Below are 21,265 nucleotides of genomic sequence, written 5' to 3'. Positions count from 1 at the left end.
TGTTTCTTCCTCCGCAGCCAATGAACCACTTTACACTTGCTTTTTTCAAGTGTAAATTCTGAGGACTTACCCTCACGGATTTCATGAATGAAATCTACGAAGTTCACTGCGCAAGCGCTGCCTGTGCAGTCGCACACGCTCGAGGTCTGGAAATGCCGGCGTTCCCCGCATGCGCTGTTCATGCTGAACGCCGGCATTTCCAACGGCCAGATGCGTGAGTACCCCGAGCGCACTCACGCCTTTGGCCGCGAATTTCTGGCCCATTATTAACTGTGGGGAGGATTTCCTCTGTGCTATGTCTAACAGAATTGGAAATCCGTTTATAAAGAACAGGATTACAGTTTTGTTACACTAGCACACAGAGGAAATCTACCCAAAGTGTGTCTGGAACTGAAGGACAGGGTGGGGTGTTTTCTGACAACTGAACACATAACTGACAGATTTCTTTTACAGATTTCACTACAAAGTGTTAGTAATATTCACATTACTGAAACGTCCCAGGAATTCCAAACACCCTTTTTCATATTAACCAATAAGTCTAGTTCCAAAAAACTTGTATTCTTTCTGATTGTGTTATGTCTGTATTTCCTGTGATACTATTTGGCTGTGAACAACATAGTGCACGACATGAGTTGACTACATGCTTACATAGTTTGTTTTTAGTCCATTCTAGCATATTACCTATTTAATTGCCACCTTACAGGCATTTTAAAAAAGTTTGAAAAACTAGAAGTATTTTCTTACAAATTTGAAACAGAATGTGAGGAAATCACACAAATCAGTCACCTGACTTGTCAGTGATCAACAGCACCCTGTATTACTGCAAGCCGATCTAGCTCTTGTTTTTTTTCCAAAAGTTCAAAAGCTAAGCAACAATTCAGTGTAGACTTTAAAAAAAAAAAGCTCTTGTACAGTCTACTCCTGTTAATTTAGTCAGTTTTACTTGGAAAAAATTGAATTATCTAGTAATTTGCATTAAACAATTTGGATAAGGCTGCTCTGGAGGTGTTCTTAACAGCCGTAGACTGTATTTGATTGATTGCCAAGTTTGCCACAGAGGAGTAACTTGGATCACATTCCCCCCCTCCCCCCCAGTTACCAGGAGTGCCATCTTGGAGCCAACATAACCCCAAATGGATCATTTTACCCCTCAGGAGGATAGTCACTAGCTAGCCATTAGACAACTGAAAAGTGTAGGCTGAGCAATTGTTAACTAGACAGCAAGCACCAAAAACTTCTCCTTAGCGGCATGTTGAGCAATACAAATCATCATAAAATGTGCAAATACATTGCCACCACCTTCCAGAGATACACACTAAAAATCAAACTTTAGTCCCACCAGTTGAAAGTACAGAGCTTAAGCATCAGTTGCTTATCTTTCTCCAGCTCAATTGTAATGGGGACTGAAACTTGGATATATGAGTGTATGTTCACATACAGAGCCTTCTGGTAATGTTTCTAGGATCTGTAGTTCTAAAACTCAGATTTTCCTTATCAGACTTCAACTTGGTGGAGGGACCTATAAGGACATGAGAAATAGGAGCAGGAGTAGGACATTTGGCCCTTCGAGCCTGCTCCGCCATTCAATAAGATCATGGCTGATCTTCTACCTCAACTCCACCTTCCCACACTATCCCCATATCCCTTGATTTCCTTAGTATCCAAAAATCTATCGACCTCTGTCTTGAATATACTCAACGACTGAGCATCTACAGCTCTCTGGAGTAGAGAATTACAAAGATTCACAACCCTTTGAGTGAAGAAATTTCTCCTCATCTCAGTCATAAATGGCTGATCCCTCATTCTGAGACTGTGACCCCTAGTTCTAGACGCCCCAGCCAGGGGAAACATCCTCCATGCATCTACCCTGTCAAGCCCCTTAAGAATTTTATGTTTCAATGAGATCACCTCTCATTCTTCTAAACTCTAGAGAATATAGGCCTAGCCTACTCAATCTCTCCTCATAGGACTCAACCCCTCATCCCAGTCTAGTAAACCTACATTGCACTCCCTCTAAGGCAAGTACATCCTTCCTTAGGTAAGGAGACCAAAACTGTACACAATACTCCAGGTGTGGTCTCACCAGGGCCCTATAATTGTAATAGATTTCTTTATTCCCTCTAGCCCCTTTGTAATAAAGGCTAACATACCATTGTGTTCCTAATTGCTTGCTGTACTTGCCAGACACATGTCGTTCTCCAAGTTTAAATCCAGTGCTACATACTAGCCACTAGACTCTGGTAAAAGATTTTGGCAAAGAGTATATCCACTGTGAGGCTGAGTTCCCCATTCAGAGTGCAAAGCAAACGTTCAGTGTAGACTTTGAATTCAGCCAGATTAAAGGGATGAAAGACTCCTGTCTGCTGACCCCCGAGTTTTTACATCAAACTAATTTGGGTAATCTCAACCATATTATAGCTGACTTGAGCCCAAAACTAATCTACTTTTGGCATAAACTAATTATAGAATTTACAATGTCAATTATTGAGGCCAAAAAATGGCTAGTGTGAGAAATATGACTGGTGCATTAGAAGGTGCTTTCCTGAGTTTGGAGTAAGGCACCTTGTTGAGACACCATAGGCGAAGATTTAACCTAAACCTAACCTGTGCAATACTTCATTTGGCGGAGACTCTAGGTTGCTAAAATTAGAAGTTGTAACATTCCCTCTTTCTGTCTGTAATAGTTCCAGTGCTGTGCTTGCCTGCTGTCTCTCTGATAGACTCTTGACTCTGTTATCCTGCTCTTTCTTTAATGATGCTTTGGAATATTAATATTGCTAAGGTAGTTCTTTTCCACCTTCTTTGTCATTATGGAAAGAACATAAGAATTAGGAGCAGAATTAGGCCATACGGCCCCTCGAGCCTGCTCTGCAATTCAGTAAGATCATGGCTGATCTTCGACCACAACTCCACTTTCCCCATATCCCTTGATTCCCCTAGAGTCCACGGGGGAGAAAATCAGTATAGCCCTGTTTGGAGCGTTAAAACTTTAAGGGGGAAAAATTCGGTACGGGGCGCAAAGCAACTAGTGCCTGGGTGCGGTGCCGCCAACACCATCTATGAAATTCAGCGGGAGGTTAGCGGCGGTGGTAACTGCTAGCAGTGCTCCGCCGCCGGCGATGACGTCATCACCGTGCGCAGTGTCCTGCTCGTGCCCCGGCCGCGATCTTTGATAGCGCCCCCTGACTTACCGCCGGACACTCTGTCCGATGGGGTCAGGGGGCCCTACCTGTGGCCGGGGCAGTGCTAGTTAAAGGGGAGGTGGTGGGTGTTGTGTCCGAGAGTAATAAGACACAAGACGGCAGGGGAACGGTACAACAGGTGTTTACTCAACGTGTCTCACTCTGGAACTGAACTGTACAGATTACTACTCAGTGCTATATACAGGTGTGGTTACTGCCGGTACTGCAGTATACATGAGCTGTAAAAAGTAGTTCCCCCCTTAAAGGTATATACATTACAATTCCTCCCCTTTTTAGATTAACAGTACCATAACACTCATTTAACAATTAAATATCAAACTAATTACAATTAACACTTAACACTACGTTAGCTGAAAATAGTCCATTTATATATTCAGTCTTTGGGGAGGCTTCCTGATCCTTTCTGGATAGCGCCTTTCCCGAGTGTCTCACTCTTGGTGCGGAGGCGATTCTGGCACCCTGTCGTCGGTTGGGTCATCAGCTTCCGATGCTACTGTTTGAGGTAGATTCCTCACCAGGTACGTATGGGTGAGACATGGGGTTGACTTGTTCCTGTGACTCTAGGATCTGGTCAGCATGGCGCCTCACGATGTTCTCCCCAACGTCCACTGTGTACATTAGTGGGCCCTGCCGTGTGCATATCATTCCTGGCTGCCATTTTTCTGTTCGGTAGTCGCGGGCCAAGACTGGTTGCCCTACATTGAAGCTCCTTGTTGGCTTCTCATGGATGTGCTGGAATTGCTTACTCTCAACATCTCTTCATACGTTTGGTCTGAGCAAATCCAGGCGAGATCTTAACCTTCGGTTAAAGAACATCATGGCCGGGGCCTGGTTGGTGACTGCATGTGTCGCATTCCGGTAGGCGAACAGGAAATTGTCCACCTTATGCTGCAGCGGAATGTTGTCATTGTACATAGCCTTTATTGCCTTCTTAAAGGTTTGTACGAACCTCTCAGCCAATCCATTTGTGGCTGGATGATACGGGGCGGATGTGTAATGCCTTACCCCATTCTTCTTCATAAACCTCCGGAACTCTTCGGACACAAACTGTGGTCCGTTATCGGAGCAAATCTGTTCTGGTAAGCCATTCCTGGCAAAAATGGTCCGTAGGACTGCAATAGTTTTCTCCGTGGTGGTGGAGGACATTTTGATGACCTCAGGCCATTTCGAGTGCGCATCCACGGCTATTAAAAACATTGAGTCCATGAATGGACCAGCAAAATCAATATGCACCCGTTGCCATGGAGATGAGGGCCACTCCCATGGGTGTAGAGGGGCCTGTGGTGGTGCATTTTGGACTTTCTGGCATCCTGAGCAGCTCTTGGTCAGGTCCTCGATTTGTTTATCGATTCCCGGCCACCACACATAAGCCCTGGCAAGGCTTTTCATTTTTACCCCTCCCAGATGACCCTCATGAAGCTCATTGAGCACTCTATCCCTTAACTTGGGTGGAATTACCACTTGGGATCCACACATCAAGGTCCCCCGGCACACTGACAGCTGTTCTCTTCTTGTCGAGAATGCTGGCAACAGTGAGTCGCCATGTACTGGCCATCCCTTCACCGTCAAATCATATACCCGAGACAGTGTCGGGTCATTTCGGGTCTCCTGTTCTATACGAGCGTTAGTTACCGGTAGGTATTCAACTATAGTTGAATGAAGTATTTCGACAGGATCCACTGCTGGTGCTTCCTCCGCAGTAGGCAGTGGCAGGCGTGATAGCCCATCAGCATTTCCATGCTGTTTCGTGCCCTTATATTCAATCTCATAGTGGTGCGCCCCTAGAAAGAGTGACCATCTTTGTAGTCGTTGCGCAGTCATCACCGGAATGCCCTTCTTCAGATTAAAATGGAGACAAGAGGCTGGTGGTCAGTCAGCAAGGTGAATTTCTGCCCGTGCAGATAGTGATTGAACTTTTTCACTCCCCACACTAGGCTGAGGGCCTTCCTGTCAATCCGGGCGTAGTTACGCTCGGCTGAGGTTAGTGATCGTGGCGCAAAGGCTATTGGCCTCTCTGAGCCGTCCGAGAATTTGTGCGACAGCACCGCTCCAATGCCGTAGGGTGACGCATCACATGCCAACCGAATTGGTAGTGCCGGGTTGAAATGGGCCAATACCTCTTTTGATGTGATTAGTGTTTTGCTCTTCTGGAAAGCTCGTTTACATTCGTCACTCCACTTCCATGGCACCCCAGTTTGCAGTAGGGTGTTCAGTGGGTGTAGTATTGTAGACAAATTTGGCAAAAACTTATGGTAGTAGTTTACCAGCCTGAGGAACGACCTCAGTTGTGACACGTTTTCCGGTGCTGGAGCCTTGACTACTGCCTCAATCTTTTCTGGGGACTTATGTAACCCCTCTTTATCGATAACGTGGCCACAATACGAGATCTGTTTTTTTAAAAACTCGCATTTGGGGCGGTTAGCTCGGAGCCCATATTCCTTCAATCTAGTGAGCACCTGCTCCAGGTTGGCGAGGTGATCACTGTCATTTTCGCGCGTGACCAGGATGTCGTCCAAATAACACTGGGTCCCTGGGATCCCTTGCAGGACTTGTTCCATTGCCCTTTGACAAATAGCCGGAGCTGATGCTACCCCGAATACCAGCCAGTTGTATTGGTAGAGACCTTTATAGGTGTTGATTGTGAGGTATTTTTTTGATGCTTCTTCTACCTCCATTTGCAGATACGCCTGGGCCAGATCAATCTTAGTGAAGCGTTTCCCTCCAGATAGCGAGGCGAAAATATCTTCAATCCGCGGAAGTGGATATTGTACGGTGTGAAGGACTGGGTTCACTGTTACCTTTAAAGTCCCCACAGATGCGAACCTTCCTTGGTTCCCCAGGCGTGCTGCTGAACGACTTTTTCATCACAGGGACGATGGGTGTAGCCCACTTGCTCCAGTCTACCTTGGACAGTACTCCTGAACGTTCCAAACTCTCCAGCTCTGCTTCGACGGCTGGGTGGATCGCATAATGTACCGGTCTGGCCTTAAAAAAATTTTGGCCTTGCGTTTTCTTCGATTTTAATTGTTGCTGTCATGCCTTTTAGTGTTCAGAGTACTTGCTGGAACACTTCTTGCGCGTCGGTTAGGATCTTTGACAGTCACCCAGGTGTGACGTCGTCATCCTTTTTGGCAGCCACAGTCAGTGCTTGTATGGAATGCCAATCCAGCTGTATTTTCCGGATCCATTCACGTCCCAGTAATGGTGGTCCTCCATCTTGCAATACATACATGTCTAGTTTTGGTGTTTCCTTACCGTTATATATAACGGTCACCCTTATTTTTCCTTTGGGGTAGACTTTTTGCCCCGTGTACGTCGTCAAAATAATTTTTGTGTCTCTCAAGGGTATGTGTGAGAATAGCCGCTCGTAGTCCCGTCAGTTTATGACTGTTAGGGCTGATCCTGTGTCCAATTCCATTTTTACCTGGACTCCTGCTATCTTGAGAGTGACCCAAATGGTTCGGTGATCCTCCGTTTTGATCACATTATGTAGTTTCAGACAACCCAGCTCCTTGCTTCCGGAGTCTGTATCACTCTTCTGTTCATCTGAACTACTCTCCGTCACCTTATGTACCTTCTTGTACTTCTCCTGTGGAGATTTCTTGCTGCTGGTTTTCTTTCCCGACCTGCAGACTCGTGCTATGTGTCCTACTTTTCCACACTGTCTGCACACTTTGTCTTTGAACCAGCAATCATTGTGGTCGTGTGTTGTTCTGCCGCAGCGATAGCACTTCTCTGTTCTGTATGACATTTCGTTTGTGCCATATCCTTGCGGTCTCTGTTGTATTTCTGCAGCGCCCCGTGCTGCTGCTTCATATGATACCGCAATGCTGAAAGCCTTGTCCAGCGTAAGGTCCTTTTCAGATAAAAGCCGTTTCTGGGTTCCTTCGCTTTGAAGCCCACACACAAACTTGTCCCTTAAGGTATCTGCCAGTCCCGTTCCAAACTGGCAGTGTTTCGATAGTTTGCGCAGTTCTGTTAAATATTCAGCATTGCTTTCATCCTTATGCTGGTTCCGTTTGTGAAACTTGAATCTTTCTGCTATCAGCAGCGCTGTGGGGTTTAAATGTTCCTGTAGTATCGCCACTATGACTCCAAAACTCTCTTCCACTGGCTTCGCTGGGGTTACTAGATTTCGTAATAAGCCATACGTCTTTGCACCCATTAAATTTAGCAATACCGGCGCTTTCTTGTCATCTGACACCTCATTTGCCTTGCAGTATACCTCTATTCGTTCGACATATGTCGTCCAATCTTCGACTTCATTGTCAAATGCGGTGATACTGCCACTCTTCGGCATTTTGGGTGTGGTTTGAAATGGCTTAAAATGGCATCTCCCGCACTTTCCTTCCTCCCCCGCTGCTGCCAACGCCGCTCTCGGCGGTCCTCGTGGCAATGGTTGTGCCCTGTAGGTTTCGCGTGCTTCTCCTGCGCTGCTGCCAACGCCGCTCTCGGCGGTCCTCGTGGCAATGGCGGCGCCTCGCGGGTTTCTGCACGTCTCTCTCCCTCTCCTCGACGCTGCTCGGCCCCTGAACACCGGCTGCGCCCTGTGCGTTCTGCCCTCTCTCTCTCTCCCCCGTCGACGCTGCTCGGCCCTTTGCTGTGTCGCTCGGTCGGGCTCTAGCCCGCCGCTGTCCAGGAAGGGTCTGCGCACTACCTGTTGCCAGCCCGTTTCGCTGGACCACCGCGACTGCAAAGCCAAGCCTGGCTCTCAACAGCCTCCCCCGCAATTCTCGAGTCTCTGCTGGATGACTGGGCGGTTGTCCATGGTCGACGCCCGTGTCTCTGGCCTTGACCTCCAATCTACTGGTCTCCAGGAACGAATCCCTGGGAGGTGATACAGAGTTGCAGGTAGGATCGAATTTGTCTCGTCGCCAATGTTGTGTCCGAGAGTAATAAGACACAAGACGGCAGGGGAATGGTACAACAGGTGTTTACTCAACGTGGCTCACTCTGGAACTGAACTGTACACATTACTACTCAGTGCTATATACAGGTGTGGTTACTGCCGGTACTGCAGTATACATGAGCTGTAAAAAGTAGTTCCCCCCTTAAAGGTATATACATTACAGTGGGCGGCCATTTTTATTGCTGGCCGCCTGCCAGCACCTGCCTCCGATGCTGTCCCCGGCCCCCGTGAACCCCCCGCCCCCCCACGAGGTACCAGCTGCTCTCTGTGAGCCCGGCACTCCTCTTGAGTGCCGGGCTCGTTTGCCGGCACTCCCGATCCCTGGTGGCCCAGCTGGGTGCGGGATGTGCTGCGCCAGGCCCCTCCCCTTTAATAAGGGGAGGAAGGCCTGCAGTACCGCGGCACGATGTGCTGCAGTGCCTCGCAGCGCCCCAAGAGGGACGCGGGGTGCATTTACAGTTGCGCCCATCCTCCCTTTCGGGGCGCTACCTGGAAAAATCGGCCGTAGGTCGCTAATTTTTTCGGGACGCTAGAAGTTAGCACCCCAAAGGGGGCACAACTCAATTTTTCCCCCGAAAAGTTGAAAAATTAGCACCAGGCGCTAATCATTCTCGCCTCCCGCGAAATTCAGTTTTAGCGCTCCATGAGGGAAGAGCGCTAAACACTTCTCTTAGGGCGCTAAAATGTGTGAGAGGGGCAGTAGCAGCAGAGCGCTGAAGAATGTGCTGTGCAATGCTACAAGCATCGGATGCTCCTTCCCTCGCTTAAAGGGTAGGGCCAATGATGGTTTGCAACATTCTTCTTAGTTCTGTGGGGCCAGGGGACCTGTGCAACTTCCATTACCGCTCCAATCACTCTGAGAATGAAGGGCTTAGGCATCGCACAGCACTCAGGCTTCAAACACTTTCAGCAGGCACCAGACAGGTGCGAAGAATAAAGTTTGGTCTATCTGACCACCACTGCCTAATTGTCACTCCCCAAGCAGCCAGCCGAGGTGACAATGCCTCCTGTTGCTGCCGTTGTTGACGCCCGGCGATGCAGCAGGAGGCAGGAGCGAATTTCACATCCAGGGCGGTAACAGAGCGCTGTGCATTTGATGACGTCACGATTTACAGGGCGCTCGGGACCGAGGTGGTAAGTGTTGGCGCTAGCGTAAATCTGCCAGGGAAGTTTCCGGGTGTCGGTGAATTCGGCACGCCCGGTCGGTAACCCCTTAGCGCCCCGTTACTGTCCCCTGCAGGTGCTAACTGGAGGAGCAAAGCAGCTGAATTTCTAGCCCCAAAAATCTATCTAGGCCACTTTGTAGTGGACTAAATCCTTTGTGAACGTACGTAGTATTTCCAACCAATTTCCCCCTCCAATCTAAGCTGTAGAGGGGCATCAGGGATGCATATAACCTGCTCATCAGTAACCCCTTTGATATCCTTTTAATAGAAAAATCATAACTATAATTTTATTACCAAATTTGTTTTTAAAAAGAATGTAAATAATTAATAATCTAATATGATTTTGCTACAACAGTGTCAAAGTTTATAGCCAGGGTCATATTTCAGCAGTACTTTTAGATGACACCTATTGCTTCAAACTGCAACAGAATGTTTACAGCTCAGAACGTGTGTTTTGAGCTGGGGTTTTTTTTACATGTGGCAATTTAAGGTGTTGTATTGAGATACAAGGTTAATTCTGGTGCTAGATGCAAGACTGCATTGGAAGTAGAGATATAGGTTACTGACATCATTATCAGGCGGGACACTGGTGCCAATAAACAATGGTATTAGAATTGTTATAAACAGCTGACCACTAGCGCACATCCAGCATAGGTCCAGCAATACTAACCCAAATTTTGAGGTAAAAATAATGATGAGGCTATCATCGCTCACCGTTATTAAAGTGTAAATCAGACAGCAGCTTCCAGAAACCACACATGTGCAGGTAAAGGTGGAAATTAGGAAGTTGCTGTCTGAGTTGCCCTGCTCCTCCAGAAGCTTTGCTTTGTATCTCACCAAGAGACTCACATTCAAATACATGGAATAGCGTGAAGTTGTGGTACTACTCAACAACAACAACAACAACATATATTTATATAGCGCATTTAATGTAGTAAAACGTCCCAAGGCGCTTCACAGGAGCATTATAAAACAAAATTTGATACCAAGCCACATAAGATTACTTATGTTATAGATACACACTAAACTCGCCAGAAAAAGTTAGGGCTTGTTCATTCCAGTGTAAGTAAATTTTTAATGGCGTGGTAGGTGTTAACTACTGCCAAACAACCTCCCTGGTACTGAAAATTAACTTTTGCAAGTGTGGAGTCTCATTCCTTCAGATTTTAATTATTGTTGGAGATTTAAAACATTTAAATTTGTAATTTTTTTTTACTGTTTCTGTCTCTTTTATGTCCCTCTCTTAATCCCATCTTTCTTTCCCTCTTTTTATTTTACTTTCTGTATATGATTTGATCATGAATTAACTATTCTAACTTGCACTTCCTGGTTCAGACTCTGTGCTGTAACAGTTCTTCAATCTGATTGGTTAAGGAGATACATAGTTGCTTGCCCTGTTCACGTAAGTCCCAGATCCCCTGTCAAGGGTGTTGCGCCGAAATGGCTTTCTAGTCACAGTAAGTTCCAGTGTAAAACCCCACAGAAAGTCCGTGGGCATGTGTAAGTGTAATGAACTGCTGGCGCTGCTCACCACTGACCACAAAATCCGGCCCATTGTACTTTCAACAACATCATTGCAATTAGATTTCCATCTAGCCATAAGTGATTTGAAACAGCAATGCGGTTTTTAAAGACTTCATTCCATTACACCATATTGTGTAATGACTACATAGTGGCCATGCTTTCAGTTTTACTACATCTTACAGCTGGTTTTCAGGCTCTTTGCTGGGTCTAATCTAATCCAGTCTGGATTTTACTGTTAAACTGCATTACTGACATTATTATTTGTATTGCAGGTGGCTATGGGATTCCGTACAGTGCCGGTAGGTTTTCTCTTGATTTTACTATGTTGTAACTGATTTTAATAGTGCAATTCCATCAGTCTTGATGCTGATATTATCATATTACAAAAATAAGAGATGATGGCGGAATTCTAGCCACAGAATTTCTGTGCACACCTATGGCACTCTTTGCCAATCTTTTTGAGGAGAATTCACCACCATTAAAGATTATGGTTTGTTGAAGCAGCTCCACTGTTGTCACTAGGCTTATTCAGCATATTGGTACATATACACTAACGGAGAAGAGTAATGAATGGAAAATCACGTGCTTGCGATTTCCCAATGTGTGCGGCTGGCAGATGAGGCTCCTCTCCAATAGCATTAATTTAGAAAATTACTTCTCGCATCTATAATTGTGTTGGTGGGTGTTCTCGCAGTTTAAATGAGCATATTAATAAACAAGCAGGGACAGTAGTGTAGTAGTTATGTTACTGGTCTAGTAATACAGAGACCTGGACTAATAATCTCGAGAACATGAGTTCAAATCCCATCATGGTAGTTTTAAAATTCGAATTCAATTTTTAAAATTCTGGAAATAAAAAGTTGGTAACCACAAAAGTGACCTTGAAACTATCAGATTGTCATAAAAACCCAATTGGTTCACTATTGGGAGGGAAATCTGCCATCTTTACCAGTTTGGCCTATATGTGACTCCAGTCCCACACCAATGTGGTTGACTCAACTGACCTTTTAAGTGGCTTTACTCAGTTGTATCAAACCGCTAGAAAGAAAAACGAGAATCAAACTGGATGGAACACTCGGCTGCGACTTAGGCATCGAGTCAGGCCACGACAAAAGTACACCCAATCCAGTCGATCCTGCAAAGTCCTCCTCACTAACATCTGGGGACTGGTGCCAAAGTTGGGTGAGCTGTCCCACAGACTAGTCAAGCAACAGCCATACTCACAGAATCATACCTATCAGCCAACATCCCAGACTCCCTCATCAACCTTGGGTATGTCCGCTCCCACCGGCAGGACAGACCCACTAGAGGGGGTACAGTGGTATACAGTCAGGGGGGTGGTGAAGGTGGGCGTGGGCCTTGGAGTCCTCAACATTGACTCCAGTTCCCATGAAGTCTCTTGGGTTCATGTCAAAGATGGGGAAGGAACCCTGCTGATTATCACCAACCACCCTCCCTCAGCTCAGTACTCCTCCATGTTGAATACCACTTGGGGAAAGCACCGAGGATAGCAAAGGCACAGAATGTACTCTGGGTGGGAGACTTCAATTTCCATTACCAAGAATGGTTCGGTAGCAGCACCACTGACCGAGCATAGCTGCCAGAATGTGCTTGTGGCAGGTGATGAGGGAACCAACATAAGAGATTAACCCACTTGACATCATCCTCACCAATCTACCTGTCACAGATGCATTTGTCCATGGCAGCATTGGTAGGATTGACCAAGTCCTGTCTTCACACTGAGGACAGCTTCCATCGTGTCATGTGGCACTACCACCATGTTAAGTGGGATAGATTAAGAGCAGATCAAGCCAAAACACTACATCCATTAGTTACTATGGGCCATCAGCAGCAGCAGAATTGTATACCACTACAATCTGTAACCTCATGGCTGGCAAATCTCGCACTGCTCCATCACCATCAAGCCTGATGACCAACCCTGTTTCAATGAGGAGTGTAGAAGAGTACGACGGGAACAGCACTAGGTGTACCTGAAAATGAGGTGCCAACCTGGTAATGCTACAATGCGTGTATTCTAAATAGCAAAAGCAACATGCTATAGACAGAACTATTCAATCCCCAAACCAATGGATCAGGTCAAAGCTCTGCAACCCTGCCACATCCAGTTGTGGTGGACAATTAAGCAACTAACAGGAGAAGAAGGCTCCACAAACATCCTCATCCTCAACGATTGCAGAACGAAGCACGTGATGCAAAACGCAAGGGCGAAGTGCTTGTAACCATCTTCAGCCAGAAGTACCGAGTGGATGGTTGGCTTCCTGCAGAGGTCCTCACCATCACAGATGCCAGTCTTCAGCCAACTCGCTTCACTTCATGTGACATCACGAAACAGCTGAGTGCACTGGACACAGCAGAGGCTACAGACTCAGACAACATCCCAGCTGCAATGCTAAAGACCTATGCTCCAGAACTAGTCGTGCCCCCAGTTGTTCTAGTACAACTACAACAGTGGTTACCCAGCGGTATAGAAAATTGCTCAGGTAAGTTCTGTCCAGAAACGTAAGACAAATCCAACCTGACCAATTATTGCCCTATTAAAATACTCCCAATCATTTGGCAACGTGATCGAAGGAATAGCCAAAAGTGCTATAAAGCAGTATTTACTCACCAACAACCTGCTCACCAATGCTCAGCTTAGGTTCTGCCAGGACCACTTGGCTCCAGATCCAAACATGAACGCAAGTTAAATTTCAGAGGTGAGATGAGAATCATTTCAGCTCCAGGAGTTCCTCAGGACAGCGTCCTAAACTCAACTGTCTTCAGTTGCTTCATCAATGACCTTTCTCCTTCATAAGGTCAGAGCTGGGGCTGTTCGTTGATGATTGCAGTGTTCAGATCCATTCGCAATTCCTCAGATGAAGCAGTCCATCCCACATGCTGCAAGACCTAGACAACATCCAGGCTTGGGCTGATCAGTGGCAAGTAACATCCATGCCATTCAAGTGACAGGCAATAACCATCCCCAACAAGAGAGCGCCTAACCACTTCTTGACCTTAAATAGCATTGTCATCACCGAGTCCTACATCATCAACGCCCTGGATCACTGACCAGAAACTTAACTGGACTAGCCAGATAAACGCTACTAGAGGCTAGGTATTCTGTAGTAGGTGGCTCATCTCCTGACTCTCCAGTCATTCCACCACCTACAAGGCAAAAGTCAGGAGTGTGATGGAGTAGTCTCCACTTGCCTGGATGGTTGCAGCTGCAACAACACTGAAGAAGATCGACACAATCCAGGAAAAAGCAGTCCGCTCGATCAGCACTTCACCGACGAGCCAAAATACCCACCCCTTCCATCACCTGCATAGCTATCTAGAGGATGCACTGCAGTAAGTCACCAAGGCTTCTTTAGCAGTACCTCCCAAACCTGCAACCTCTACCACCTACAAAGAAAAGGGCAACAGGTTATGGGAGTATCATCACTTCCAAGTCACACACCACCCTGACTTGGAAATATATCACTGTTCCTTCAGCGTCGCTGGGTCAAAAAATGGAACTGCCTATCAGTGTTCCTCTAATTTTTTTTGTGCACGATCCCTTTAACTGGCTGCATGGCCCATTCAAATTTTCGCACATGCATAATTTCTCCCATGTAAAAACCCGTGAGCGGCCTGCGCAAAACATCCGTGCTTAATAGGAACGTTGCTCACTACCTAAAAGCATTGTGGGAGCTCCATCACCTCACAGACTACAGCAGTTCGAGAGGAAGGCCCACCACCACCTTCTCGAGGACAGCTAGGGATGGGAAGTAAATGTACACCTTGCAAGCAATGCTTACATCCCATGAATGAATTTGTAATAAATTACACTTTATTGAAATGCTGGTGGCAACAGTGCCCTCTAGTGACCACTCCAAAAATGTCCTAATTCTTTTTATTCTGCAAATTAGATTTGTCATGCCAATTGCAGGATCCCAGGGCTCCATTTTCATTTTAGAACTAAAGAAACTTTACAGTAATTCTCTTGACTGGTTATTGATTGGGACCAGGACAAGGTGTGAGAACGTAATGACCAGTTTCTAATTTCAGATCTTAACTGGTTGTTCTGTAACTCCAGAGATTAGGGTTGGTTTTCAGTTGCAGAAGAATTTAATGAAGTTAGTCCACTTGACATCTTAAGGAAACACAACTGTATCTCTTTAAAATATATTTTATGAAGTCATCTCCGTTCTTTGGCAGCAACAGACTAACTTAATTCTGTAATGCTCACCACCTTCTGCTGCTAGTTGGTTTCAAATTTGGTCAGGTAGATCTTGCTCCTTCATAATAACTTTATATATTATAATTTGACATTAAACATGTCAGATGTTTTGTGCACCTTTTTGTTCTGTAATTAAGCAGGTTGAAGAGTTTAAAACATGAAAAGGTATAAATGCAAAATGGCCATTCAGCGCATCTGGCGCACTCCAGGTTTTAGGTCTGAGTCAGTATTTGTGGTGGTAGTTTTGCATTGATGCTAAGACAATATTTGTCTAGTCTAGCTTGATTAATTGTGGGTAATTTTTGATTTTGGGTGATCTCGATTCAGCCGCCCGTTCGACATTTCTCCCAATATTTATTTCCATTGGAGTCAATATCGGGACAGATGTATAACGGATGGCTGAATCAATAACCATCAGGGAAAAATGGCAAAGCTAAAGGCACTATATCTGAATGCGCGAAGTATTCGCAACAGAATAGATGAATTAATAGCGGAGATAGAAATTAATAGGTTTGATCTAATAGCCATTACGGAGACGTGGTTGCAAAGTGACCAAGGTTGGGAACTAAATATTCCAGGATACTTAACTTTTAGAAGGGATAGGCAAAATGGAAAAGGAGGAGGGGTAGCTCTGGTAATAAAGGATGGGATAAAGACAGCAGAGAGAAAGGATCTTAGCTCCGAAAATCGAGAAGTAGAATCAGTTTGGGTGGAACTAAGAAACAGCAAGGGGTAGAAAACATTAGTGGAAGTTGTTTATAAGCCCCCAAACAGTAGAATCATAGAGTCATGGAGTCATTACGGCACAGAAGGAAGCCATTCGGCTCATCGAGTCCGTACCGGCTCTCTGTAGAGCAATCCAGTCAGTCCCATTCCCCCGCTCTATCCCCATAGCCCTGCAAGTTCACCTCCCTCAAATGCCCATCCAATTTGCTTTTGAAATCGTTGATCGTTTCCACTTCCACCACCCTCGTCGGCAGAGAGTTCCAGATCATTACCACTGGCTGCGTAAAAAAGTTCTTCCTCACGTTCCCCCTGTATCTCTTGCCCAAAACCTTAAATCTGTGTCCCCTAGTCCTTGTACCATCAGCTAATGGGAACAGCCTTTCTCTGTCTACCTTATCCAAACCTGTCATAATCTTGTACACCTCTATCAAATCTCCCCTCCAACTCCTTTGCTCCAAGGAAAACAACCCCAGCTTCTCCAACCTAACGTTTTAGCTAAAATCCCTCATCCTTGGAACTCTCCTCTGCACCCTCTCAAGGACCTTCACATCCTTCCTAAAGTTTGGTGACCAGAACTGGATGTAATACTCTAGTTGTGGCATAATCAGAGCTTTATAAAGGTTCAGCATAACTTCCCTGCTTTTGTACTCAATACATCTATTTATGAAGCCCAAGATCCCATATGCTTTGCTAACTACTCTCTCATAATGCCCTGCCACCTTCATAAATCTATACACATGAACCCACAAGTCCCTGTCCCTGCACACTCTTTAGAAATGTGCCATTAAGTCTATATTATCTCTCCCTATCCCTTCTGCCAAAAAGCATCAACTCACACTTCTCTGTATTAAATTCCATCTGCCACTTGTCTGCCCATTCTGCTATGTCCTATTGCAGTCGATTGGTATCATCCTCACTGTTTGCCACACCTCCAAGTTTGGTATCCTCAGCAAATTTTGAAATTTTACTCTGTATTCCAATATCCAAGTCATTTATTTATACAGTATATCAAAAAAGCAGTGGCCCCAGCACTGACCCTTGGGGAACACCACTGTCTACCATCCTCCAGTCTGAAAAACAACCATTTACCACAACTCGCTGTTTTCTGTCCTTAAGCCAATTCCTTAACCAAGCTGACACTGACCCTCCTATTCCATGACCCTCCATTTTGTTAACCAGCCTTTTATGTGGTACTTTGTCAAACGCTTTCTTAAAATCCATATAGACAACATCCACTGCATTCTCTTTATCAATCTTCTCTGTTACTTCATCAAAAAATTCAATTAGATTAGTCAAACATGATCTGCCTTTTACAAATCTGTGCTGGCTCTCCTTAATTAACTTAAACCTCCCAAAGTGACTGTTAATTTTTTCCTGATTATTGTTTCGAAAATCTTACCCACCACTGATGTTAAACTGACCGGCCTGTAGTTACTAGGATTGTCCTTATACCCTTGAACAAGGGTCACATTTGCCAATTTCCAGTCCTCTGGCACCTCCCTTGCATCTAGGGCAGATTGGAGAATTGTGCCAAATCTTCCGCTATCTCCACCCCCACTTCGCTTAGCAACCTGGGATGCAAGCCTACCGGACCAAGCGACTTATCCACTCTAAGTATATCCAGCCTTTTCAGTACATCCTACCTATCAATTTTCACCCCATCCATTACCTCTACCATCTCCGCTTCTACCGATATTTTGTCAGCATCCTCTTCCTTAGTAAACATCGATGCAAAGTACTCATTAAGCATTCTAGCCTTGCCCTGCGCCTCTAAGCATATATCACCTTCTTTGTCCCTAATAGGCCCCACCCCGTCTCTTACTAACCGCTTACTATTTACATGCCGGTAGAAGATTTTTGGGATCCCTTTTATTTTAACTGCCATTCTATTCTCATATTCTTTCTTTGCCAGTCTTATTTTCCTCTTCACTTCCCCTCGCAACTTATTGTATTTGGCCTGGTTCTCACTTGAAGAATTCACCTGACATGCATCATAAACCCTCTTTTTTGTTTAATCATATTCTCTATCTCCCTCATCATCCAAGGAGCCCTGGTCTTGGTTCCCCTACCTAGTTGTAATGTAGGGCAGAGTATAAATCAGGAAATTAGAGGCGCATGTAACAAGGGTAATACAGTAATTATGGGGGACTTTAATCTACATATAGACTGGGCAAACCAAATTTGCAGTAATAGTGTGGAGGATGAATTCATGGAATGTATGCAAGATAGTTTTCTAGATCAGTATGTTGAGGAACCAACTAGGGAACAGGCTATTTTAGAGCTAGTATTGTGCAACGAGAAAGGGTTAATTAATAACCTTGTAGTAAAGGGGCCTTTAGGGAAGAGTGACCATAATATGATAGAATTTTAGATTGAGTTTGAAAGTGACTTCGTTCAATCTGAAACTAGGATCTTAAATCTAAACAAAGCAAACTACGTGGGTATGAGGGACAAGTTGGCTAAGGTAGATTGGGAAACTACATTAAAAGGTGTGACGGTAGACAAGCAATGGCTAGCATTTGAAGAATTAATACATAATTTACAACAAATATACATTCCTTCAAGGCACAAAAACCCACAGAAAAAGTGGTCCAACTGTGACTAACAAGAGAAGTTAAAGATAGTATTAGATCAAAGGAAGAGACTTATAATGTTGCCAAAAAGAGCAGTAAGCCTGAGGATTGGGAGGATTTTAGAATTCAGCAAAGGAGAACCAAGGAATTGATAAAGAAAGGGAAAATATGAGAGTAAACTTGCGAGAGACTGTAAAAGCTTCTATAGGTATGTAAAAAGGAAAAGATTAACAAAAGTAAATGTGGGTCCCTTACAGGCTGAGACATGAGAAATTATAATGGGGAATAAGGAAATGGCAGAGAAATTAAACAAATACTTTGGGCTGGATTTTCTCAGCCCCGAGGAGGCGGGTATGGAGGCGGGACTGCCGGGGAAGTTGCAGAATTTGGGGGCAGATGGCAAACCCGCCCCCAACCCACCTCCGTGCCCTCTTGCCAGGAGGCGGGAAGCCGTCCTGCCCCGGGTCCTGTCTCCTTGGAGGCGGGAAGGGATTAAAGCCTATTAACTGCCTGTTAACAGGTAGTTAACGGGCAGAAAATAGTATTACAGGTAGACTATCCTTTATCCGAAAACCTCGGGACCAGCCGAGTTTCGGATAAAGGAGAATTTCGGATTTCGGAAGGGGGGTCGGCGGGGGGTCGTGCGCACGACTTACGCTGACGCTCAGCGTAAGTCAGTCGGGGTCGGCGGGGGTCGGGGCCGGCGGGGTCCGCGGGGGGGGTCGGCGGTTGTCAGGGCTGGCGGGGTCGGCGGTTGCCGGGGCCGGCGGGGTCCGTGGGGGGGTCGGCGGTTGTCGGGGCGGGGGGGATCGGCGGTTGTCGGGGCCGGCGGGGTCCGCGGGGGGGGTCGGCGGTTGTCGGGGCTGGCGGGGTCGGCGGTTGTCGGGGCCGGCGGGGTCCGCGGGGGGGTCGGCGGTTGTCGGGGCTGGCGGGGTCGGCGGTTGTCGGGGCCGGGGGGGTCGGCGGCTGTCGGGGTCGGCGGTTGTCGGGGCCGGGGGGGGTCGGCAGTTGTCGGGGCTGGCGGGGTCGGCGGTTGTCGGGGCCGGCGGGGTCCGCGGGGGGGTCGGCGGGGGGTCGTGCGCACGACTTACCCTTTATCCGAACTTCCGAAACGGAACCCTCTAAAAACCGAAGGTTTTTTCGTTCGTACGCACGACTTACGCTGAACGAAAAAACCTTCGGTTTTTAGAGGGTTTCGGTTTTCGGAAGTCCGGATAAAGGGTAGTCTACCTGTATCCCCATTTTTCGTGCTGAAGTGCGGGCTTCCCGACCTGGGGGAATCCCGCCGGGGTGTAGGAGGTGAGTAGGAGGTCTGCGGAGGTCGGAGGGGTCTGAAAGTGCGATTTAGAGTTGAGTGATGGGCGCAAGTGTGGAGTGGTAAGTGTGTGAGCGAGTGTAAATTGTTAGGAAATGTTAACTTACCTTTGTTTCTACCTACAACCTTCAGCCGCTGTGGAGCCATAGTCCCAGACATCTCCATTGTAGAGATCGCAGACTGGCCGTTGGATCCTCCGATCCAACAGCCAGCTGATTTCTGCAAAGTAGAAAGGTTTGATGAGTCCTGAACACAAGGCCTCATCAAACTACACTGAATGTCAGTGTTCAACAGCTTCACAGCTGTCAAAGAATGACTTTTCTTTCAAAAATTCTTGACAGATGACACGTCATATGTTGATGTGCTCTGTCACTGACTTCCCCCTAATTGGCCTGCTGAGCCCGCCGGGCGGGCTTAACAAGGTCAATCAGGGGAAAATCCCGCTGGTTGGCCAGAAGCTCATTGAGGCGGGATTGAAACCGGGCAAGCAGCAGTCCCGCCTCCAACACGTCTCCATTCATAAAATTCAGCCCTTTATGTCTGTCTTCACGGAAGAAGATGCAAAAATCCTCCCGGAAATAGTGGAAAACCAAGGGTCTAGCGAGAATGAGGAACTGAAAGAAAATAGTACTGTATTAGTAAAAAAAAGTACTGGAGAAATTAATGAGATTGAAAGCCGATAAATCCCCTGAACCTGATGGCCTACATCCTAGGGTTTTGAAAGAGGGGGCTGTAGAGATAGTGGATGCATTGGTTGTCATCTTCCAAAATTCCCTAGATTCTAGAACGGTTCCCACGGATTGGAAGGTAGCAAATGTAACCCCACTATTTAAGAAAGGAGGGAGAGGAAAACGATGAACTAGAGACCAGTTAGCCTGACATCAAAAGTAGGGAAGATGTTAGAATCTATTAAGGACGTGGTAACAGGGCGCTTAGAAAATAATAATAGGATTGAGCAGAGTCAACATAGATTTATGAAAGGGAAATCATGTTTGATGAATCGGTTAGAGTTTTTTGAGGTTGTAACTAGCAGAATAGATAAGGGGGAACCAGTGGATGTGGTGTATTTGGCTTTTCAGAAGGCATTTGATAAGGTGCCACACAAGAGGTTATTAAACAAAATTAGGGCTCATGGGATTGGGGGTAATATACTTGCATGGATTGAAGATTGGTTAACGGATAGAAAACAGAGAGTAGGAATAAACGGGTCATTTTCGGGTTGGCAGGCTATAATGAGTGGGGTATCTCAAGGATCAGTGCTTGGGCCTCAGCTATTCACAATCTATATCAATGATTTGGATGAGGGGACCAAATGTAATATATCCAAGTTTACTGATGATACAAAGCTAGGTGGGAATGTAAGTTGTGAGGAGGATGCAAAGAGGCTTCAAGGGAATATAGACAGGCTAAGTGAGTGGACAAGAACATGGCAAATGGAATATAATGTGCAGAAATGTGAAGTTATCCACTTTGGTAGGAAAAATAGAAAAGTAGAGTAATTTTTAAATGGTGAGAGATTGGGAAATGTTGGTGTTCAGAGGGACCTGGGTGTCCTTGTGCACAAATTACTGAAAGTTAACTTGCAGGTACAGCAAGCAATTAAGAAAGCAAATGTTATGTTGGCCTT

At 46.0% G+C, this 21,265-nt stretch overlaps 1 protein-coding gene across 16 annotated transcripts in view; it reads left to right on the top strand.

The window, feature by feature from the left end:
* LOC147102129 (uncharacterized) overlaps positions 1-21,265 on the top strand; it is a 330,921-nt gene that overhangs the window by 22,527 nt on the left and 287,129 nt on the right. For all 16 annotated transcript variants that reach the window (XM_085964374.1, XM_085964369.1, XM_085964366.1 and 13 more), the window contains one exon: positions 11,075-11,101. In XM_085964374.1, the coding sequence (XP_085820500.1) occupies positions 11,075-11,101 (27 nt within the window). The remainder of the gene's footprint in view (positions 1-11,074; positions 11,102-21,265) is intronic.

The sequence above is a fragment of the Somniosus microcephalus genome, chromosome 22 (genome assembly GCF_052327205.1).
Source record: "Somniosus microcephalus isolate GS21.2 chromosome 22, FLI_Smic_1.0, whole genome shotgun sequence".
NCBI classification, from domain to species: Eukaryota; Metazoa; Chordata; class Chondrichthyes; order Squaliformes; family Somniosidae; genus Somniosus; species Somniosus microcephalus.
The sequence above is the reverse complement of the archived record's forward strand: the minus strand, read 5'-3'. Positions and strand labels throughout refer to the sequence as shown.